This window comes from Pseudophryne corroboree, chromosome 4, assembly GCF_028390025.1.
Source record: "Pseudophryne corroboree isolate aPseCor3 chromosome 4, aPseCor3.hap2, whole genome shotgun sequence".
NCBI classification, from domain to species: domain Eukaryota; kingdom Metazoa; phylum Chordata; class Amphibia; order Anura; family Myobatrachidae; genus Pseudophryne; species Pseudophryne corroboree.
This window is the reverse complement of record NC_086447.1, coordinates 844,555,550-844,573,625: the sequence shown is the minus strand read 5'-3', so window position 1 is coordinate 844,573,625 and position 18,076 is coordinate 844,555,550. Positions and strand designations below refer to the sequence as shown.

General features: G+C 42.8%; 1 protein-coding gene across 1 annotated transcript; it reads right to left on the bottom strand.

Moving 5' to 3' along the window:
- Positions 1-8,474: 8,474 nt before the first annotated feature.
- On the bottom strand, positions 8,475-12,747 carry LOC134910507 (complement component C1q receptor-like). The gene has a single exon (XM_063918612.1). It carries the CDS (start codon positions 12,566-12,568, stop codon positions 10,691-10,693), a length of 1,878 nt encoding a protein of 625 aa, XP_063774682.1. The 5' UTR covers positions 12,569-12,747; the 3' UTR covers positions 8,475-10,690.
- Between the last annotated feature and the right edge of the window lie 5,329 nt (positions 12,748-18,076).

Genomic DNA, 18,076 nt, shown 5'->3' with positions numbered 1-18,076 from the left:
GTTATAAACAATTAAAAATAAGAAGGATTGAGTGATGAATTGATTTTGCAATTTAATAAAAATAACAATATCGGCCTTGTTTATAAAAATGGATACAGATCCACACACATGTTCAAACAATTAAAAACAATACATATGGGTCTAATGGAAATGATGACTGCCTAGCCCATTAACATCCGTTCCTGATTTAGAAACCTGGAAATTATGGCAGATAGAGACAGACTGACAGCGCAGTCACACCAATGCACTTTACCCGAAAACCGCTAGAGGTGTAGTCCCTTTGAGAATGTCACTGATGTTTTTGCTCAAAATCAGCCAGATTCGGGATCCTCATTTAACACGGTGTCCTCTTCGTTTCGCTGCAAGGCACTGCAGCTTTATCAATCAATCATTTGATAAAGCTGCAGTGCCTTGCAGCGAAACGCGTTAGGAGGAGGCTACTTGGGCCAACTATCACGCCATTTTGACTGCTGTATCACATCCGGACCAAACACTGGACTTTGCCATCTGCAGTTCATTTGAGACAACTATTTCCTGATCAAGGAGCACTATCTACCCTATCTTCACAAAGAGGACACCGTGTTAAATGAGGATCCCGAATCTGGCTGATTTTGAGCAAAAACATCAGTGACATTCTCTAAGGGACTACACCTCTAGCGGTTTTCGGGTAAAGTGCATTGGTGTGACTGCGCTGTCAGTCTGTCTCTATCTGCCATAATTTCCAGGTTTCTAAATCAGAACGGATGTTAATGGGCTAGGCAGTCATCATTTCCATTAGACCCATATGTATTGTTTTTAATTGTTTGAACATGTGTGTGGATCTGTATCCATTTTTATAAACAAGGCCGATATTGTTATTTTTATTAAATTGCAAAATCAATTCATCACTCAATCCTTCTTATTTTTAATTGTTTATAACATTTCAATTAGCGCTGCTATTTTTTCTTGTGTTTCTCCCAGTGGTTAGCCCCCTGTAGCTTGCCCCCAGTAGTTTGGCCCCCTGTAGCTTGCCCTAGTAGTTTGCCCCCCTGTATCTTGCCCCCAGTAGATGCGCTTTACAGTCACACATATGTTTAAACATAAAAAAAACACCATACTTACCAAGCCACGCTCCCGCGTGACCGCTGAGATCCTCCTGGCATCCGATCTCCGGCACTATGAGAGAGACGTCATGATGCCTCATAGCGCGCACTGACAGAGCCGGAAGCCGGAGCTCAGTAGTGAGCTCCTGCCATCGGCTTCCACTGTGCAGGGAGAGCCGGGCGCCGCTGGTAACACAATCTCAGCGGGCGCCCGGCATCTCCCTGCTGCGCCGGGCACACATCGGGTGAGGTGAGCCGAAGGAGGCGGAACTGCATTCCGTCTCCAAGTGGAACTGATGGAACGCAGTTCCGCCCCGTTCCGGTTCACTTTAACCCCTATATATGAGTATATATATGGATTGGGGTACTACCATGGATTCCTAAGATTGGCACCGGATTTGGTATTCATTATTGGGAGTGCTGCTTCATTTGCCTACGAGTATATATGTATATATATATATATATATATATATATATATATATATACTCTTTATGCATTAAAGCTGTTACAGCTACATGGACAACACTGATGATGTTGCTTTATGAACTTTCATTGTAACATATTAACAAATTGTATCACTTCTACTCAATTACAAGAATATAATGCAATTATTATTATTATTATTATTATTATTATTATTATATCACAGTTGCAAAATGTGTATGGCGTATTATGATGATTCTTGAAAGCATTAATGGGGAAGTAGAATTTTATATGCAGCACAAACTTAAATATACTGAATAACTTTCACTTTCCAGGAAAACAAGTTGCGTGTGTGGTTTTGTCTTCATGCCGAGATTACTCCTCCTCAGCAGATCATTTTCCTTGTGGCTGTCAGAGGTCGCCGGCAAGCAGTTTTACATTTTCTAAAGATAACTTGAGACCGAGCAATGTCAGGAAGTTGTATCTTAAGCAGGATGCCACTCCTATATCATATATGTTTGGGAGTGGTCGCAACATTAAGGGGAGGGGAGTGGGGGTTCCAGTTGCCCGGAAACCCCCTCCTCTTGGCCAGCAGCTCAAATTATGACCACAATAGCAACAGTATATAATATGATTTCTTGAGCAGCCAAAACAACATGCAGTTTAAGGGACAAAGCAGAACTGCTGCACATGCCCAGTGGTAGCAGCTGCTTCTACCAAGTTTGCTGTGTGTGTGGATCTGAGCAGCCCTCCATCACGGCACTGGACCAGAGAACAATACGAATACAGATGAATTACAAATATCCCTGCACCTCTGTGCTGTTGGTGGTAACCTAATGTGATAATGAATGTTACTTTATGCTTTGTTATTGACTTTGGGGGTCATTCAGATCTGATCACTAGGCAGCAAATTTTACTGTCCTGCGTCCAGATAGTCGCCGCCTACAGGGGGAGAGTATTTACGTTTTGCAAGTGTGCAAACGCATGTATAGTAGAGCTGTAGAAACTGATTTTGTGCAGTCTCTGCGCATCCCAGGACATAATCAGCCACTGCAATCACATCAGGCTGTTCGGTACCGGATTTGACGTCAGACACCCTTCCTTAAACGCTTGATCCCGCCTGCGTTTTTCCAGACACTCCCTGAAAATGGTCAGTTGCCACCCACAAACGGCCTCTTCCTGTCAATCACCTTGCGAATACCCATGCCAATGGACCCTTTGCACAATCCTGCCAAATGTTGCGCCTGCGCATTGCGGTGCATATGCATGTGCAGTTCGGTGCTGATAGCCCGTTGTGCGAATACGCACAGCAGCGTTCAGATCTGAATGACCCCCCTTTACGGATACAAATTTGCAATCTTTGGGGGCGATTCATGGTTGGTTTTTTTTGTGCGTCCAAAGTAATCGGCGCCCAGCAGAGCAATTAGTTTTTTCCGATTATGTGCCCATTACTTCTGATGTGCCCAAAAGCACTGGGTTTAGCTGTGCAAAGTTGTTAAACCTGACTTAAATATTGCCTGCAACACAAAACATTTCCTTTTCACACATTTCTTCAGCCACCTTATGGACTGCTGCATTTCTGCCTGAATGGCAGAGCAACTGAATTGCTGCTGGTGGGCACCCTCTAGTGGCGGGCACTCAAACAACAACTGAATCACCCCTGTGATGATGATTTGTAATAAAATGTTTTAACTGCAATAAGGAGTGCTCCCATTGTTCTGTTTCTAAATTACTCTGCCCAGATCAATTTTTGGTACCCTTGGTCATACTCGGGGGCAGACGCACTTTGGGGGTCATTCTGAGTTGATCTCTCGCTAGCTGTTTTTAGCAGCCGTGCAAACGCTAAGCCGCCGCCCTCTGGGAGTGTATCTTAGCTTAGCAGAAGTGTGAACAAAAGGATCGCAGAGCGGCTACAAAAAAAAATTGTGCAGTTTCAGAGTAGCTTCAGACCTACTCCTAGATTGCGATCACTTCAGACTATTTAGTTCTGGATTTGACGTCAGAAACACGCCCTGCGTTCGCCGAGCCACGCCTGTGTTTTTGCTGGCATGCCTGCGTTTTTTCAATCAATCCCTGAAAACGGTCAGTTGACACCCAGAAACGCCCACTTCCTGTCAATCACTCTGCAGCCAGCACTGCTACTGAAAGCTTCGCTAGACCTTGTGTTAAACTACTTCGGCCGTTGTGGAAGTACGTCGCGCGTGCGCATTGCACCGCATACGCATGCGCAGAAGTGCCGTTTTTTTGCATCATCCCTGCGCAGCGAACATTTTCAGCTAGCGATCAACTCGGAATGAGTGATAAAGTGGAGAGAGATAAAATATGAACCAATCAGCTCCTAACTGTCATTTTTTAAAGCACCGTTTGTTAGGTGTTGACTGACTAGTATTTTATTTCTCTCCAGTTTATCACTCTCCAATGCTAAGTACCACTCCCACTAGGACTGATAAAAACAAACTATACACTGTACACTCAGTGGCCTCTTTATGTGGTACACCTGTACACCTGCACACGTGCTTGTCAATGGAAATATTTAATCAACCAATCATATTGCAGTAAATCCATGCATAAATGTACGTGGACATGGTTAAGAGGTTCAGTTGTTACCCAGAATGAACACCAGGATGGGAAAAGTGTTCTGATATAGAAAATAGTAATTAAAAAGATAGACAGTCATTAGGTTGACAGTCCAAAGGTCGACAGGGTCAAAAGGTCGACGGTCAAAATGTCAACAGGGTCAAAAGGTCGACAGTCAAAAGGTTGACAGGATCAAAAGGTCACCAGGGTCACTTTTGTGAAAAAGGGGCACACTATAGTAGATGGGCCAAGAGGTTCTTACCTGCCATCAAAATCTATGTTTCTACAGTATGAATGTCAGCATTGTCATTGTTGATCATTTAGATAGATAGATAGATAGATAGATAGATAGATAGATAGATAGATAGATAGATAGATAGATAGATAGATAGATAGTACCTCCTGCTGCATTACCATGTTAGTGCTATCGCTGCTGCTTCCATGTAAGCACCTCCATCCACATCTGAATTAGGCCCCACATGTGAAAATATTTTTAAGACTTCAAAAAGAAACTTAGAAACAATGGTGGTCATTCCGAGTTGTTCGCTCTGTAATTTTCTTCGCATCGCAGGGATTTTCCGCTAATTGCGCATGCGCAATGTTTGCACTGCGACTGCGCCAAGTAAATTTGCTAAGAAGTTTGGTATTTTACTGACGGCATTCCGAGGTTTTTTCTCCGTTCTGGTGATCGTAATGTGATTGACAGGAAGTGGGTGTTTCTGGGCGGAAACTGGCCGTTTTATGGGAGTGTGTGAAAAAACGCTACCATTTCTGGGAAAAACGCGGGAGTGGCTGGAGAAACGGAGGAGTGTCTGGGCGAACGCTGGGTGTGTTTGTGACGTCAAACCAGGAACGACAAGCACTGAACTGATCGCACTGGCAGAGTAAGTCTCGAGCTTCTCAGAAACTGCACAGAGAAGTCTTTTCGCAATATTGCGAATCTTTAGTTCGCAATTTTGATAAGCTAAGATTCACTCCCAGTAGGCGGCGGCTTAGCGTGTGCAATGCTGCTAAAAGCAGCTTGCGAGCGAACAACTCGGAATGAGGGCCAATATTACAATATTCGTGTGTCCAGTGCTTCATTTCCTAATCACAAGAAAAAATGTATAAGTGTAATATGTAATAAGACCACTAGAAAGTGCGCTATGCCTTCTCCTTAGAGGGACGGTATCCGGTCTATAGATCTACACTAAAAAGGTCTACAGTCAATAGGTCTACCACTAATGGTAGACATGCATTAGGTCAACAGGGTCAGAAGGTTGATGTGGTCTCAAAAGGTCGACATGTAAAAGTAGACAGATTGAAAGGTCAACATGGCCAAAATGTCAACATGGTCAAAATGGCGACATGACAATGGTCGACACACATGTGGTAAACACAAGTTTTTTTCATTTTTGAAAAAATTTTCATACTTTACCATCCAAGTGGACTACGATTGGGAATAGTAACCTTGCCCGAAGCATGGCGAGTGAAGCGAGCCATGTGAGGGGACATAGTACACTTATGGGGCTTGTTTGTGGCAGAAAAGTGACAAAACACCCCCAAAAAAAATTATGTCTACATTTTTTGTGTTAACCATTTTCATGTTGACCTTTTGACCATGTCAATCTATCGACCGACCTTTTGACCATGTCAATCTATCGACCTTTCTTACTGTCTACCTATTATATGTCGACCTTTTGACCCTGTTGACCTTTTGACCCTGTCTGCCTAATGCATGCCTACCATTAGTGGTAGACCTATTAACTGTAGACCATTTTAGTGTAGATCTAATAATCCACACCCACAGGGGCTAAGGAGGCATGATTGGCTCACATTTAGGGACTCATTTATCAATAAGTGATAAAACTCATTGCGTATGATAAATGGTGAGCCAGTCAATCAGCTCCCAACTGTCATGGACACATGACAGTTGAGAGCTGATCGTCTGGAGCACCATTTCTAATACACAATGGGGGGAATTCAAATGTTATCGCCCCAATCTCCAGTCTAAAGTGATGGGAGATCGCAGGGGGCAATATTTATTTGATGCCCCATCACGCTGATCGCGCCCATTAGTGTCGGGTATAGCCGCATAAAGCTAAAGTAATAGTTGCGATCTGGAAAAGTGCCGTTTGGAAAGATCACTTTTCACACATTTCAGTTTGTCACCTCCACATGCAGGTGCAACCTGAAATGTAGACACTGGTAGCCAATTGCGCCCGAACGGAGGTACATTTGAATATCTTGGTTTGGTGCCATCTAGTGCCTGCCAGCGTGAAGAAGATTTGAATTTTGCCTAATGAGTTTTATCACTCCTAATGAGTTTTATCACTCGTTGATAAATGAGCTCCTTAGTGTATGAACTTGAGTCAAACAGAATTTTTTATGGCAGAGTGTGATCCAGCAGTTTTAAACACAAGCTCTTAATTGCCAACATTTAGGTGGTCATTCCGAGTTGTTCGCTCGCTAGCTGCTTTTAGCAGCATTGCACACGCTAGGCCGCCGCCCTCTGGGAGTGTATCTTAGCTTAGCAGAATAGCGAACGAAAGATTAGCAGAACTGCTACTAAATAATTATTTGCAGTTTCTGAGTAGCTCCAGACCTACTCCTATATTGCGATCACCTCGGTCCGTTTAGTTCCTGCTTTGACATCACAAACACGCCCTGCATTCGGCCAGCCACTCCCCCGTTTCTCCAGCCACTCCTGCGTTTTTGCCTGACATGCCTCCGTTTTTTAGCACACTCCCGGAAAATGCTCAGTTACCACCCAGAAACGCCCCTTTCCTGTCAATCACTCACCGATCAGCAGTGCGACTGAAAAGCGCCGCACGAACAACAGCAAAACTGCTAAGTTTTTAGTTAAATAACTAAGCGCATGCGTGCTGCGTACCATGCGCATGCGCATTAAGCAGCAAATCGCAGCATAGCGAAAACCATCAACGAGCGAACAACACGGAATGATCACCTTAGATATTATTTGAACACTCACTGCTGCTGAGGTCATGTACATCAGGCATCATTGAAGGGCCTATTTACATAGGCGTGCGCAGGGGGGGTTCCTGGTGCGCACAGGCACCCCCTAATGTCTGGCACCCTGATCTCACATGCCTGATGCAGCGATTGCCGAGCAGGCTGATTACTGTCCCCTCTGCGCTGCACCCTGTCAGGACTGTATTGCTGACCGGACGCATGGGTTAATCAAGGGTGCCACTGCCACCGGATTTCAAACTCCCGACTCCACTTCCATGTACAAAAACAGCGTGATGTAACGTGATGACGTCATGCTGCTCGCACGACCGCGCGTCACACGCCCACCTCTCTCCTTCTATGCTATGCCAACGCCAGCCACTGATGAGGAGCAGCATGCAGCCAGCGTTCCTCTTAGGAAGACAAATTCAATACTGGCAGGCGGTCGGCAGCAGCATTGACACGTCACTCGTTTTTCCAGCAGCAGCAGTACTAGTCTGCGACTGTCAGTGTCAGTGAGTGACTGACTTGTAAGTAAGCTGCTGCAGCTTGCAGGGGAAAGAGAGGGGGAGCCAGACCAGGGGGTGAATTTACTAAGGTGGGAGATTTTTAGAACTGGTGATGTCGCCCATGGCAACCAATCAGATTCTACTTACCATTTATCTAGCTGCTTCCAGCAGATAATAGATATAATCTGGTTGGTTGCTATGGGCAACATCACCAGTTCTAAAACTCTCCCACCTTAGTAAATTTACCCCCAGGCTGAGGAGCAGTAGTGTAATTGCAGTGAGTGCCATCAGGGGTGTTTGTTTGGTGCACACCACAACATCTGACAATGTATCTGCATTATTAGTATTGCTACAATGGTGGTTTATATTGTGTTGACCGTCAATAGATGGTGCTAGACATACCCAAAAGGCGGTGCTAGACACACCACTCCGATGGTGCGCCCCCTAATAAAATGTGCTGCGCATGCCTGTGCCTATTTATCAATTCATATTTGCAGAATATCTGATGTTTTTGGGGGGGTACCCACAAACATGAAGTAGCCCCCCCACCCCCATTTTTGTTTGCAATAGCAGCCCATGGAGGTTTTCTATGGGGGCTGCTTTAATAACAAAATTACCCTCCCTGTTGATGTCCGCTAGGACGCATCAATGTCCGTCGGCCCACGCACAGTAGCTGTTATGCCAATGCAGGTGTGTAGAATGATTTCTTTAATTCTCGCTGATCAGAACTTCTACCCCAGTGGCTCAGTAATGATACAAAGATTTGTTAGTGCACAGTCTAGAACCTGATCCCTAGAGGAGGAGGGCCCCCCAGGCTGTGGGGCCTACCGGTGGTTTCCCCTGTAACCCTGTGGGCCAGTCCGAGCCTGCCAGTGGCTCAGTAATGATACAAAGATTCATTAGTGCCGTGAATAAACCATTAAAACTCAGCGGTAAAACAAAGGTTTTTTAATATTTGAGCACTAAATGAAAATCAGGCAGTATTTTCCTTGCATAGAAAAAAAAATCATTGGGAAATGCGCCCAATGGGACTGATACAGAATTGGCGGAAAATGGTGCACAAATTACATAAAAGGGCATGCAAAAATATCCTGTTTCCAAACAAATGCAGAACAGTACACACATCGAGATACATATGTCTGAAATCAGAAAATCATTCACAAACTGGCGTAATATACATTCTGCAACAGTCTCTGTAATTGGATGTGCTCTTTAATGTGGCCCATAATGTGGAATGGTGGATTTAAACGGTATCTGGACTCTGGGTCGACACCACTTAGGTTGACACCCATTAAGTTGGCACCCATTGGTCGACAGTGAACAGGTCGACACTAGAAATAGGTTAACATGACCATTAGGTCGACATGAACAAGGTCAACATGCAAAAAGGTAGAGTTTTTCACATATTTTTTTTACTTTTTCATACTTTATGATCCATGTGGACTACGATTTGAACGTTAACCTTGCCCGAAGCATGTGAGGGAACCCGGTGCACTAATTGGGGTTCCCGGTCACTTTACGAAGAAAACGACACCAAAAAACCATGAAAAACTCATGTTGACCTTTTTTCATGTCGACCTAATGGCTGTGTTGACCTATTTCTAGTGTCGACCTAGCCAATGTCGACCAATAGGTGTCAACCTAGACACTGTCGACCATGAGCCCCTTACCCACCCTATAATTCACAGTATGTAAACATTTTTGAATTTTATTATAATTTAGCTTTTTTATTTATTTAATGGTTCTTTAAATAATCACACTAATTAGACATTCTTTTACAGCCCCATTGAATGAGAATAGATTGTAAAATTTGCAAGCCACAGAAAAAGGCATTTTAGTCTGCAGCAGCTGCATGCTGAAAAACAGGAATATTTTCAGGGACAAAAATACCAAGGACTAGTCTTTAAAACCCGTGACTGTCTCACTAAATTAGTTGTCAACTATACATACTGGAGTCCTATTTTATTTCACGTTCTTAATTCTTAAAAGTATCACTACTGTATGAAGAGAAACAACACAAGCCAAGTCTCGATACTTACATAGGGATTTATATAATACCACAGCCATTGCAGGTAATGTAAAAGAAAAAAACACAGCCAAATTTCAAATTCACATGTACCCTTACTGAACACACAAAGTAGGAAGCCATTGTGTGCCCATGAAGCAATATTCATGAAAAAACTGTCCATCTATTGAGTAGCAAGAAGTAATCATTGAGGTTTGAGGCACAACGTGCCTCGCAATAGTGATGTCACTGTTACTAGTCCAGTGGCTCTGAAACTTTTTTGAATCACGGCGCCCTAGATTATTACAATTTTCTTAAGTTTCATAATTTTCTTATTGAAAAACTTAGAAAGATATTCAATTAAGTAAATTGTGTTTCTATGCCATCCTTAGGTTTAGTTATATGGTGATGTGTTTGTCCACATATTTATAATTGGCAGCCACCAGCTCTGGTTTTGCCTATTACATTGACCATAAATAATTTTAATTGGTACTGGACCACCAACCGAAGGCACCACTGCAAGTGTCCCGAGGAACCCCAGGGGGGATCAGTACGAGATCTCGGCGGTCAGGAGAAAGATGCCGGGAGTCTGACAGCCGGGATCCTGGCGGCAAAAGCGCAGCATGTCACCTCATGGGCTCGCTGCACTTGCCACGCTTCTGGCCTGGCACAGGTTTCTATCCCCTCCGGGTGGTGGCGTGAACCACCACCCAAGAGGGGTAACCAGCCGGCGGTCAGGACTCCGATCGCTGGTATTTCAGCTGGTGTCGGGATTCCGGCGTCTGTAACCTGACCGCCGGGATCCCGACAGACGGTCAATTGACTGCCTCCCCACCGGGATGCCCCGGCACACAATTTGAGAACCACTGTCCTAGTCAATTAAAAGGCTACCAAGTGGCTGTGCGGAGGTGAACGGTACACTTTAACAAAAAGAAAAAGCACTCAATAAATCTAACAACTCATAAGAAAAAGTTAAAATGAATCACTGATTCTCGAAGGATTCTAAAAGAAAACAATGATGTTGAAATCTAATTTGTCCCCATGCATATACATACAGTATCTGTTGTTGCAGCAGTAGCAATAGTGGTACTCTTCTTAGAATATCTCTAAATCGGTGCAGTGCACTTTCACGTTAAGAGTTAGGTTACCTATAGTCATTGTTTGCAGTTTTGTTATTTGATTGCTCTGGGACCCAGCAGTAGTTATCAGTTGCACTGGGTGGCTTCTCGACCTCTTCTTTCTTTGCATTCCTCTTTCTGTAGCACAGAATCCCTGCCGCAACAGCCAGGAGTAACAATACCCCAACACAGGCGCATATTATACTCACTAAGAGTATATTGCTTAGACCATCTGCATTGCCATGCAGTACCTGACCCACAGAGCTATTGCCAAGGAAGTTATCTCCTTCAGGGGACATTGGAGTGGAGGGTGCAGACTTTATTTTACCCCCTCCTTGCATAGGCACATCCATAAAAGAATATGCAGTTGGTTGGTAGGTGCTGTCTGTTTGGATTCCACCAGTAGTCTCACTGTCTTTTGTTTCCATACCAATATTCATATGGCCAATGGTAAATGTGATGGAGTTTTGCAATTCCTGGACACAGGAGATGTGGTCAGAAGATAGCACAAATCCCTTTGGGCAGGAACATACATAGCTCCCTGGGGTGTTGTGGCAGGACTCTGCGCAGGGGGAGTCAATGCACTCATCCACGTCCAGGCAAGAGGTCTTATCACTATCAATGACATAACCATTACTACAGGAGCATATGTAAGACCCATGGTTATTGAGGCAACCCTGGGAGCAGGAAGAGTGGACACATTCATCTATGTCAATGCATTGAGAGTCTTTCTGTTCAAAGCCTGAGTTACACTTGCAGAAGAAACTACCCACAGTATTGATGCATGTCTGGTTGCAAGGCCATTTCTCACATTCATCAACATCTATGCAGTTTACCTTGTTTTCAGCTAGCACAAAGCCAGAAGAACATGTGCATTCAAAGCCTTGCTGGTGGTTTATGCAGTTCTGCTCACACGGTCTCTGCTGGCAATGGTCAGGGTAAATACAAGACACCAAGTCAGATGCTAGCACATAGCCATCTTTGCATTTACAGGAGAGGGATCTGTTTTGTGGATACTCAACACAGTCATGCTCACAACCTCCATTATTGTACTTACAGCCCAGTTCCTCAGATGCACAAAAAGGTCCAAAAGATCTCCTGTCCAATCGAGGATTACTCCATTGGTACACATTAGTCTCATCCTCTTTCTTACAAAGTAACATTGGCCCATCTTGTTCTGCTTTGTGGCCACAAGACACCATTGCAGTTGAGCCATAAGGTACTAAAGTCAAAGAGGAACTTTTGAAACTAAAAGGGGTATCATATTCAACAAATCCTGGGCCGGCAAGCACCACTCTTGAGCACATGCCCTCGAAGTTGAACTTGCAGATATAACCATCAGCCATTGAGCATTGTATATCAGTCCATTTATGATTATCAGTAGAGTTCATCTTCAGGATCATACTCACACACTTATTCTTGGTGCAAGTTTTTTTTGGTTCAGCCAGCCAATTTGAGAATCGACTTTCTTCTGCACCCTGAGGTCCAGTGGTCCAAGAAAACCCCTTCAGAATTTTATCTGTAATCACACATGAAGACTTCAACTGAAGTCCAATCCAAAGCTTTAAAGTATGAGTATATATGGTGGTATTTGTGAGCTTCCAAAGCAAATTGTAGACATATCCGGCTTCTTCTTCACTTTTTATTGTCACCAGGTTACCTCCTCTGTTAACACACTTGTCATGTGCCTCACTAAATGTTTCCTTATGCAAGTGGACACTATAACAGGCGTCTGTTGAACACAGTGCTGCACTTTGCTCCTTTCCAAGTACTCCATTGGATAAAGGTAGAGAGGAGGCCAAAAGGACAAGTCCTAATACTGATACCACCATTCTTCTCCGTTCTCCTCTTGCTCCTTTGTTGCTGCCTACCTTCCCGTTCAAGACAGAATTGTAAAGCTTCATACTATGCTGAATGCATTTAAGAAGTGGCTTTAAAGAAGGTATGTCATTGGGAAAATATCCTTCCTTACTCTAGGAGACGTTCAGCATGCATCCTGTGCTGACGCTGGTTCTATTCTTCGTCAACGAGCAAAACTTCCTGAACACTGCTGGACTGCAATTGTTTTCTCTGCTAATCAGAGCTGTTGTGAATCAATGTTGTCTTCAGACTGTTGGGATATTTAAGTTTGAAGACTGGGTAGTTCCTGGACTTCCTTTTTTCAGTTATTTTTTTGCAGAGCAACACTTTAGAAACTTAGAGAAAAAGACATTTGATATGTGAATATTTAGAGATGACCTGTACATTGGCATATCTGAGAATTTGGCAAATACAAGCTGTATAAATAGCAAAATAACAAAATCTATTTTTATGTCTAAGGAAGATTTAAAAAAAAAACACCATGGAGCAGTTATTCCAGCAATACCATACATAGTTTGCTTGCACATATTACACCATCAAGAGAAATTGAAGAACAGAACATAATATACTTTATCTTTCACTCATATTCTCTAAATAGACAAGAATCTTTTAGCGTGATTAGGTCATGAGAACCTAAACTCCCTCCATCACTGTCCCATGATGGTGACATGAGACGTAATAGCTATGCAACACAACCAGCAGGAATAGAATCTGCCTATGTGAGAACATAGTAGGAGTCAGAATTTCCCTTAATGACTGCCCTTCTGCAGTGGCAAATTTATTAATGTTATTATCCTAGATGTGCTTTAAAGCCAGCATATACAAAATACAATCAGAGGTCGCCAGCATATACAGAATACAATCAGAGGCCTTTACTCGAACAATTAGTACCTTGAAATTGTAGTGGTTAAAATTGAATTTCCCTACTGAAGCCACACAAGTCACTGGGCAATTTAACCAGAAGCTGGTTAGTCTACCGGTATGTGTTTGAACTGTTGAAACTGCAGCATCCAAAGAAAACCCTTCTAAACGGGATCCGATCTCTAGGTCGACAGTGTCTAGGTCGACCACTATTGGTCGACAGTAAGTAGGTCGACATGATTTCTAGGTCAACAGGGACTCTAGGTCGACATGTACTAAGTCGACATGACAAAAGGTCGACATGAGTTTGTTTGTTTTTTAATATATATTTTTTTACCTTTTCATACTTTACGATCTACGTGGACTACAATTGGGAATGGTAACCTGTGCCGATCGCAGCGGTAGCAGAGCAAGGCACCTTGCCCGAAGCATGGTGAGCGAAGCGAGCTATGTGAGGGTACACAGTGCACTAATTTGGGTTTCCCGTCACTCTACAAAGAAAACGTCACCAAAAAAATGTAAAAAAAACTCATGTTGACCTTTTTTCATGTCGACCTAGTACATGTCGACCTAGAGTCCCTGTCAACCTAGAAACCACGTCGACCTACTTACTGTCGACCTAGACACTGTCGACCTAAGTCTATTCTGTCTAACATACCACACCCCTTTTAAACACAGCAGAGCTGGTTCTAGGCATAGGCAAGCTAGGCAATTGCCTAGGGCATTTGGGATGCCTAGGGGCATTTGAGCCTGCCTAGGGCTGGCGGACAGTTACAGAGTCGGTGATATAAGCTATTGTACTAATGGGTCTAATGGCAATTAGTACGCGGCAGATGGAAACCTCATGTCCTAGCACTGCAAGTCAGTAACTATGCCACTATACCCACAAATAATTCCTGTGCATGCTATTAATGCTAAAAAAGGGTAATTTTATTAATTATTTGTTGGGACTGTTAACACTTAACATGGGTTCATTCTTTTTGCAAGTACAGTACAGTATATATTACTGTATATAGCTCTTAGTAACAGTACTGAGAACAGCTGCAGGATGAGTACAATACCTAGAATGTAAGAATAAGAGGAACTGGCTCTTCCTGTAGGCTAGAAAAGACTCCCTCCCTGCACAACTGAGCAGGATCACTGAGATGTATGTTTTGTAAAGGAAGCACAATTAGTCTTACTGAAGTAAGCGACAAAGAGTACAGAGTTTGTTTTTCTCTGAATCACAGCGTGAGTCTGAGGTTAATTGTCCAGCAAAATGTCAGTATGTTTACCATACTTTCCAGTTCACCAGATACAAAGTTATTTGCTTTTTTGCTTTACTTCCAAATTTGAATCAGGCCTAGAGTTAAGTAATAGTAACACAATATCATAAAGTAAAAAAATATATATAATTCTACAAATTAATAACGATAGTTAATCTAAGCTCCAAAGGTTAAAAAGCACAATAATAATAATAATAATAATAATAATAATAATAATACAGGTTGAGTATCCCATATCCAAATATTCCGAAATACGGAATATTCCGAAATACGGACTTTTTTGAGTGAGAGTGAGATACTGAAATCTTTGTTTTCTGTGGCTCAATGTACTCAAACTTTGTTTAATACACAAAGTTATTAAAAATATTGTATTAAATGACCTTCAGGCTGTGTGTATAAGGTGTATATGAAACATAAATGAATTGTGTGAATGTACACACACTTTGTTTAATGCACAAAGTTATTAAAAATATTGGCTAAAATAACCTTCAGGCTGTGTGTATAAGGTGTATATGTAACATAAATGCATTCTGTGCTTAGACTTGGGTCCCATCGCCATGATATATCATTATGGTATGCAATTATTCCAAAATACGGAAAAATCCGATATCCAAAATACCTCTGGTCCCAAGCGTTTTGGATAAGGGATACTCAACCTGTAGTGTAATATTCAGCAGCTAGGTATTGCTACAGTGATAATTAACATGAGCTTAAAATGGTAACAACAATATCAATAGTGTTGAAATAAGAGGAATGCAAAAAGTAGTCTGTAGTTATCAATGTATTGTGAATATATAACTGGTAAGGTAATTGCCAGTTTGGATCTTAGTGGGCCCCATACACTACAACGATATGTCCTGAGGCTGAAGTCGGAGGCGATTTTCCTTGAACTCCATACGATTTGGTAAATTTTGCATGCAATATATCGTATGCGATCCCAGCCATGCCTGCAGGAACCAACATATCATGAGTGCAGCACTAACGATCTAGGGAAGCTGATCCGACCCACACGGTAACGTGCATTGGATCGGATAGGAACGGAAACACCTCCAAAATGCCCGATTTCACCCGATATATCGGCCCGAATGCCCGAAATTGGATGAAATCGGGCGTTATCGTTCTAGTGTATGGGGCCCTTTATTAGGGTGAACAAAAAGATGGGCACAAACTCATAGAACCAATTTCTGTATTAATAACTGGAGAGAAGCAGCTCACTGTAGAGTAGCATAGAAGCTCCGAACTCCTGATGGAGAGTGCTTGTATAGAGTGGTCAGGGCTTTGTGGCGCCCAGGGCAAAATTTTCTTTGGCACCACCCCAAATTCAAAATAGGGACAGGGCGCAAACATATATGGGCGTGAATTCATGGGGAAGGGGCGTGGCCACAGAATAGTACCAATTCACATTGCACTGTGCAGTAGTGTCCATCAGTCACATTACACCACAAAGTAGTACCCCTTATAAACATTATGTCATGTTAGAGCCCCTTACACACATTACACCACAGTAGAGCAGAGCCCTTTACACACATTACACCAGGTAGAGACTCTTATATACATTATGCCAGGTAGAGCCTCTTTTGCACATTACTCCAGGTAGAGACCCTCTTATATATGTTACACCAGGTAGAGCCCCTTATACACATTACAGCAGGTAGAGCCCCTTTTACACACATTACGCCCAGTAGAGCCCCTTACACACATTACGCCACAGTAAAGGAGAGCCCCTTATACACATTACACCAGGTATAGCCCCTTATAAACCATATGCCACGTAGAGCCTTATACACATTACACCAGGTAGCACCCCTTTTATAAACATTACACCTTTTACAAGCATTTGTTTCCTATCTACAGCAGCACAGAGATCTGCAGAAGTTGTGGCTGTTTTCTGAGATTAAGCCACAAATATACAATAAATTGGCCTTATAATATGATGATCATTGCCATCTGACCTCTTTTGATGCTCAATTCTAATGGTTAGCAAATACAGCATTTTTAGACAGCAATTTGACAACAGGGTCCATAGGGTTGCAATAGATGGCAATATCAATCCTTAGTAAATTTACTCAGAGGTATACAGAAGGGCCAAAAACTGAGCTCAACCCTATCCATATTGTGTTTCCACCAATTATTTGTAAAGGTTTATAAGTTTATGTCCATTAGACTTATTTATATATGAATAAAGCAGTAACAGAGAATTTTGAAAGCCCTGGAATAGAGTACTGGGTATTTGCTGAATTATTTCTCAAATGCAAAAGAACTTTTAAACAATTACTGGCCGAACCCGGAACATCTGAATCTGCTTGTGCATCGGAAGATGACTGTGACCTCCATAAATTTATTAGCCTAGTGCAAAATCATCATTGTCCCTTTGCATATAAAAAATAAAAATATGGCTTTATGCAGTTATATGCTGTATTATAGTTTAAACTGCTTTATATTAGAGATGTGCGGCTGGCACTTTTAGTGTTTTGTGTTTTGGTTTTGGTTCTAATTCCACTTTCATGTTTAGGTTTTGGCTTGGTTTTGCCAAAACCACCCTTTCGTATTTTGGTTTTGGATCTGGATGATTTTTTAAAAAACATAAAAACGGCTAAAATCACAGAATTTGGGGGTAATTTTGATCCTACGGTATTATTAACATCAATAACATTCATTTCCACTCATTTCCAGTCTATTCTGAACACCTCACACCTCACAATAGTGTTTTTAGGCCAAAAGGTTGCACCGATGTGGCTATATGACTAAGCTAAATGACACAAGTGTGTGGCACAAACACCTGGCCCATCTAGGAGTGGCACTGCAGTGTCAGACAGGAGGACAGATATAAAAAAAAGGCCCCAAACAGCACATCATGCAAAGAAGAAAAAAGGTGCACCGAGGCTGCTGTATCACTAAGCCAAGCGACACAAGTGTGCGGCACAAACACCTGGCCCATCTAGGAATGGCACTGCAGTGTCAGACAGGAGGACAGATTTAAAAAAAAGGCCCCAAACAGCACATCATGCAAAGAAGAAAAAAGGTGCACCGAGGCTGCTGTATCACTAAGCCAAGCGACACAAGTGTGCGGCACAAACACCTGGCCCATCTAGGAATGGCACTGCATTGTCAGATAGGATGGCACTTTTCAAAAACTAGGCCCCAAACAGCACCTCATGCAAAGATGCAGAAGAGGTGCAATGAGGTAGCTGTATGACTAAGCCAAGTGACAGGCCCATCTAGGAGTGGCACTGCAGTGGCAGACAGGAGGGCAGATATAAAAAAAAAGGCCCCAAACAGCACATGAAGCAAAGAAGAAAAAGAGGTGCACCGAGGTTGCTGTATGACTAAGCTAAGCAATACAACCACCTGGCCCATCTGGTAGTGTCACGTATGTGCAAAACATGGGACGTGCTGGAATTTGCCCAGTTGTAATGCACGCACAAA

Excerpts from the sequence above, each read along its gene's own strand:
- LOC134910507 (XM_063918612.1), bottom strand. The coding sequence starts at position 12,568 with ATGAAGCTTTACAATTCTGTCTTGAACGGGAAGGTAGGCAGCAACAAA.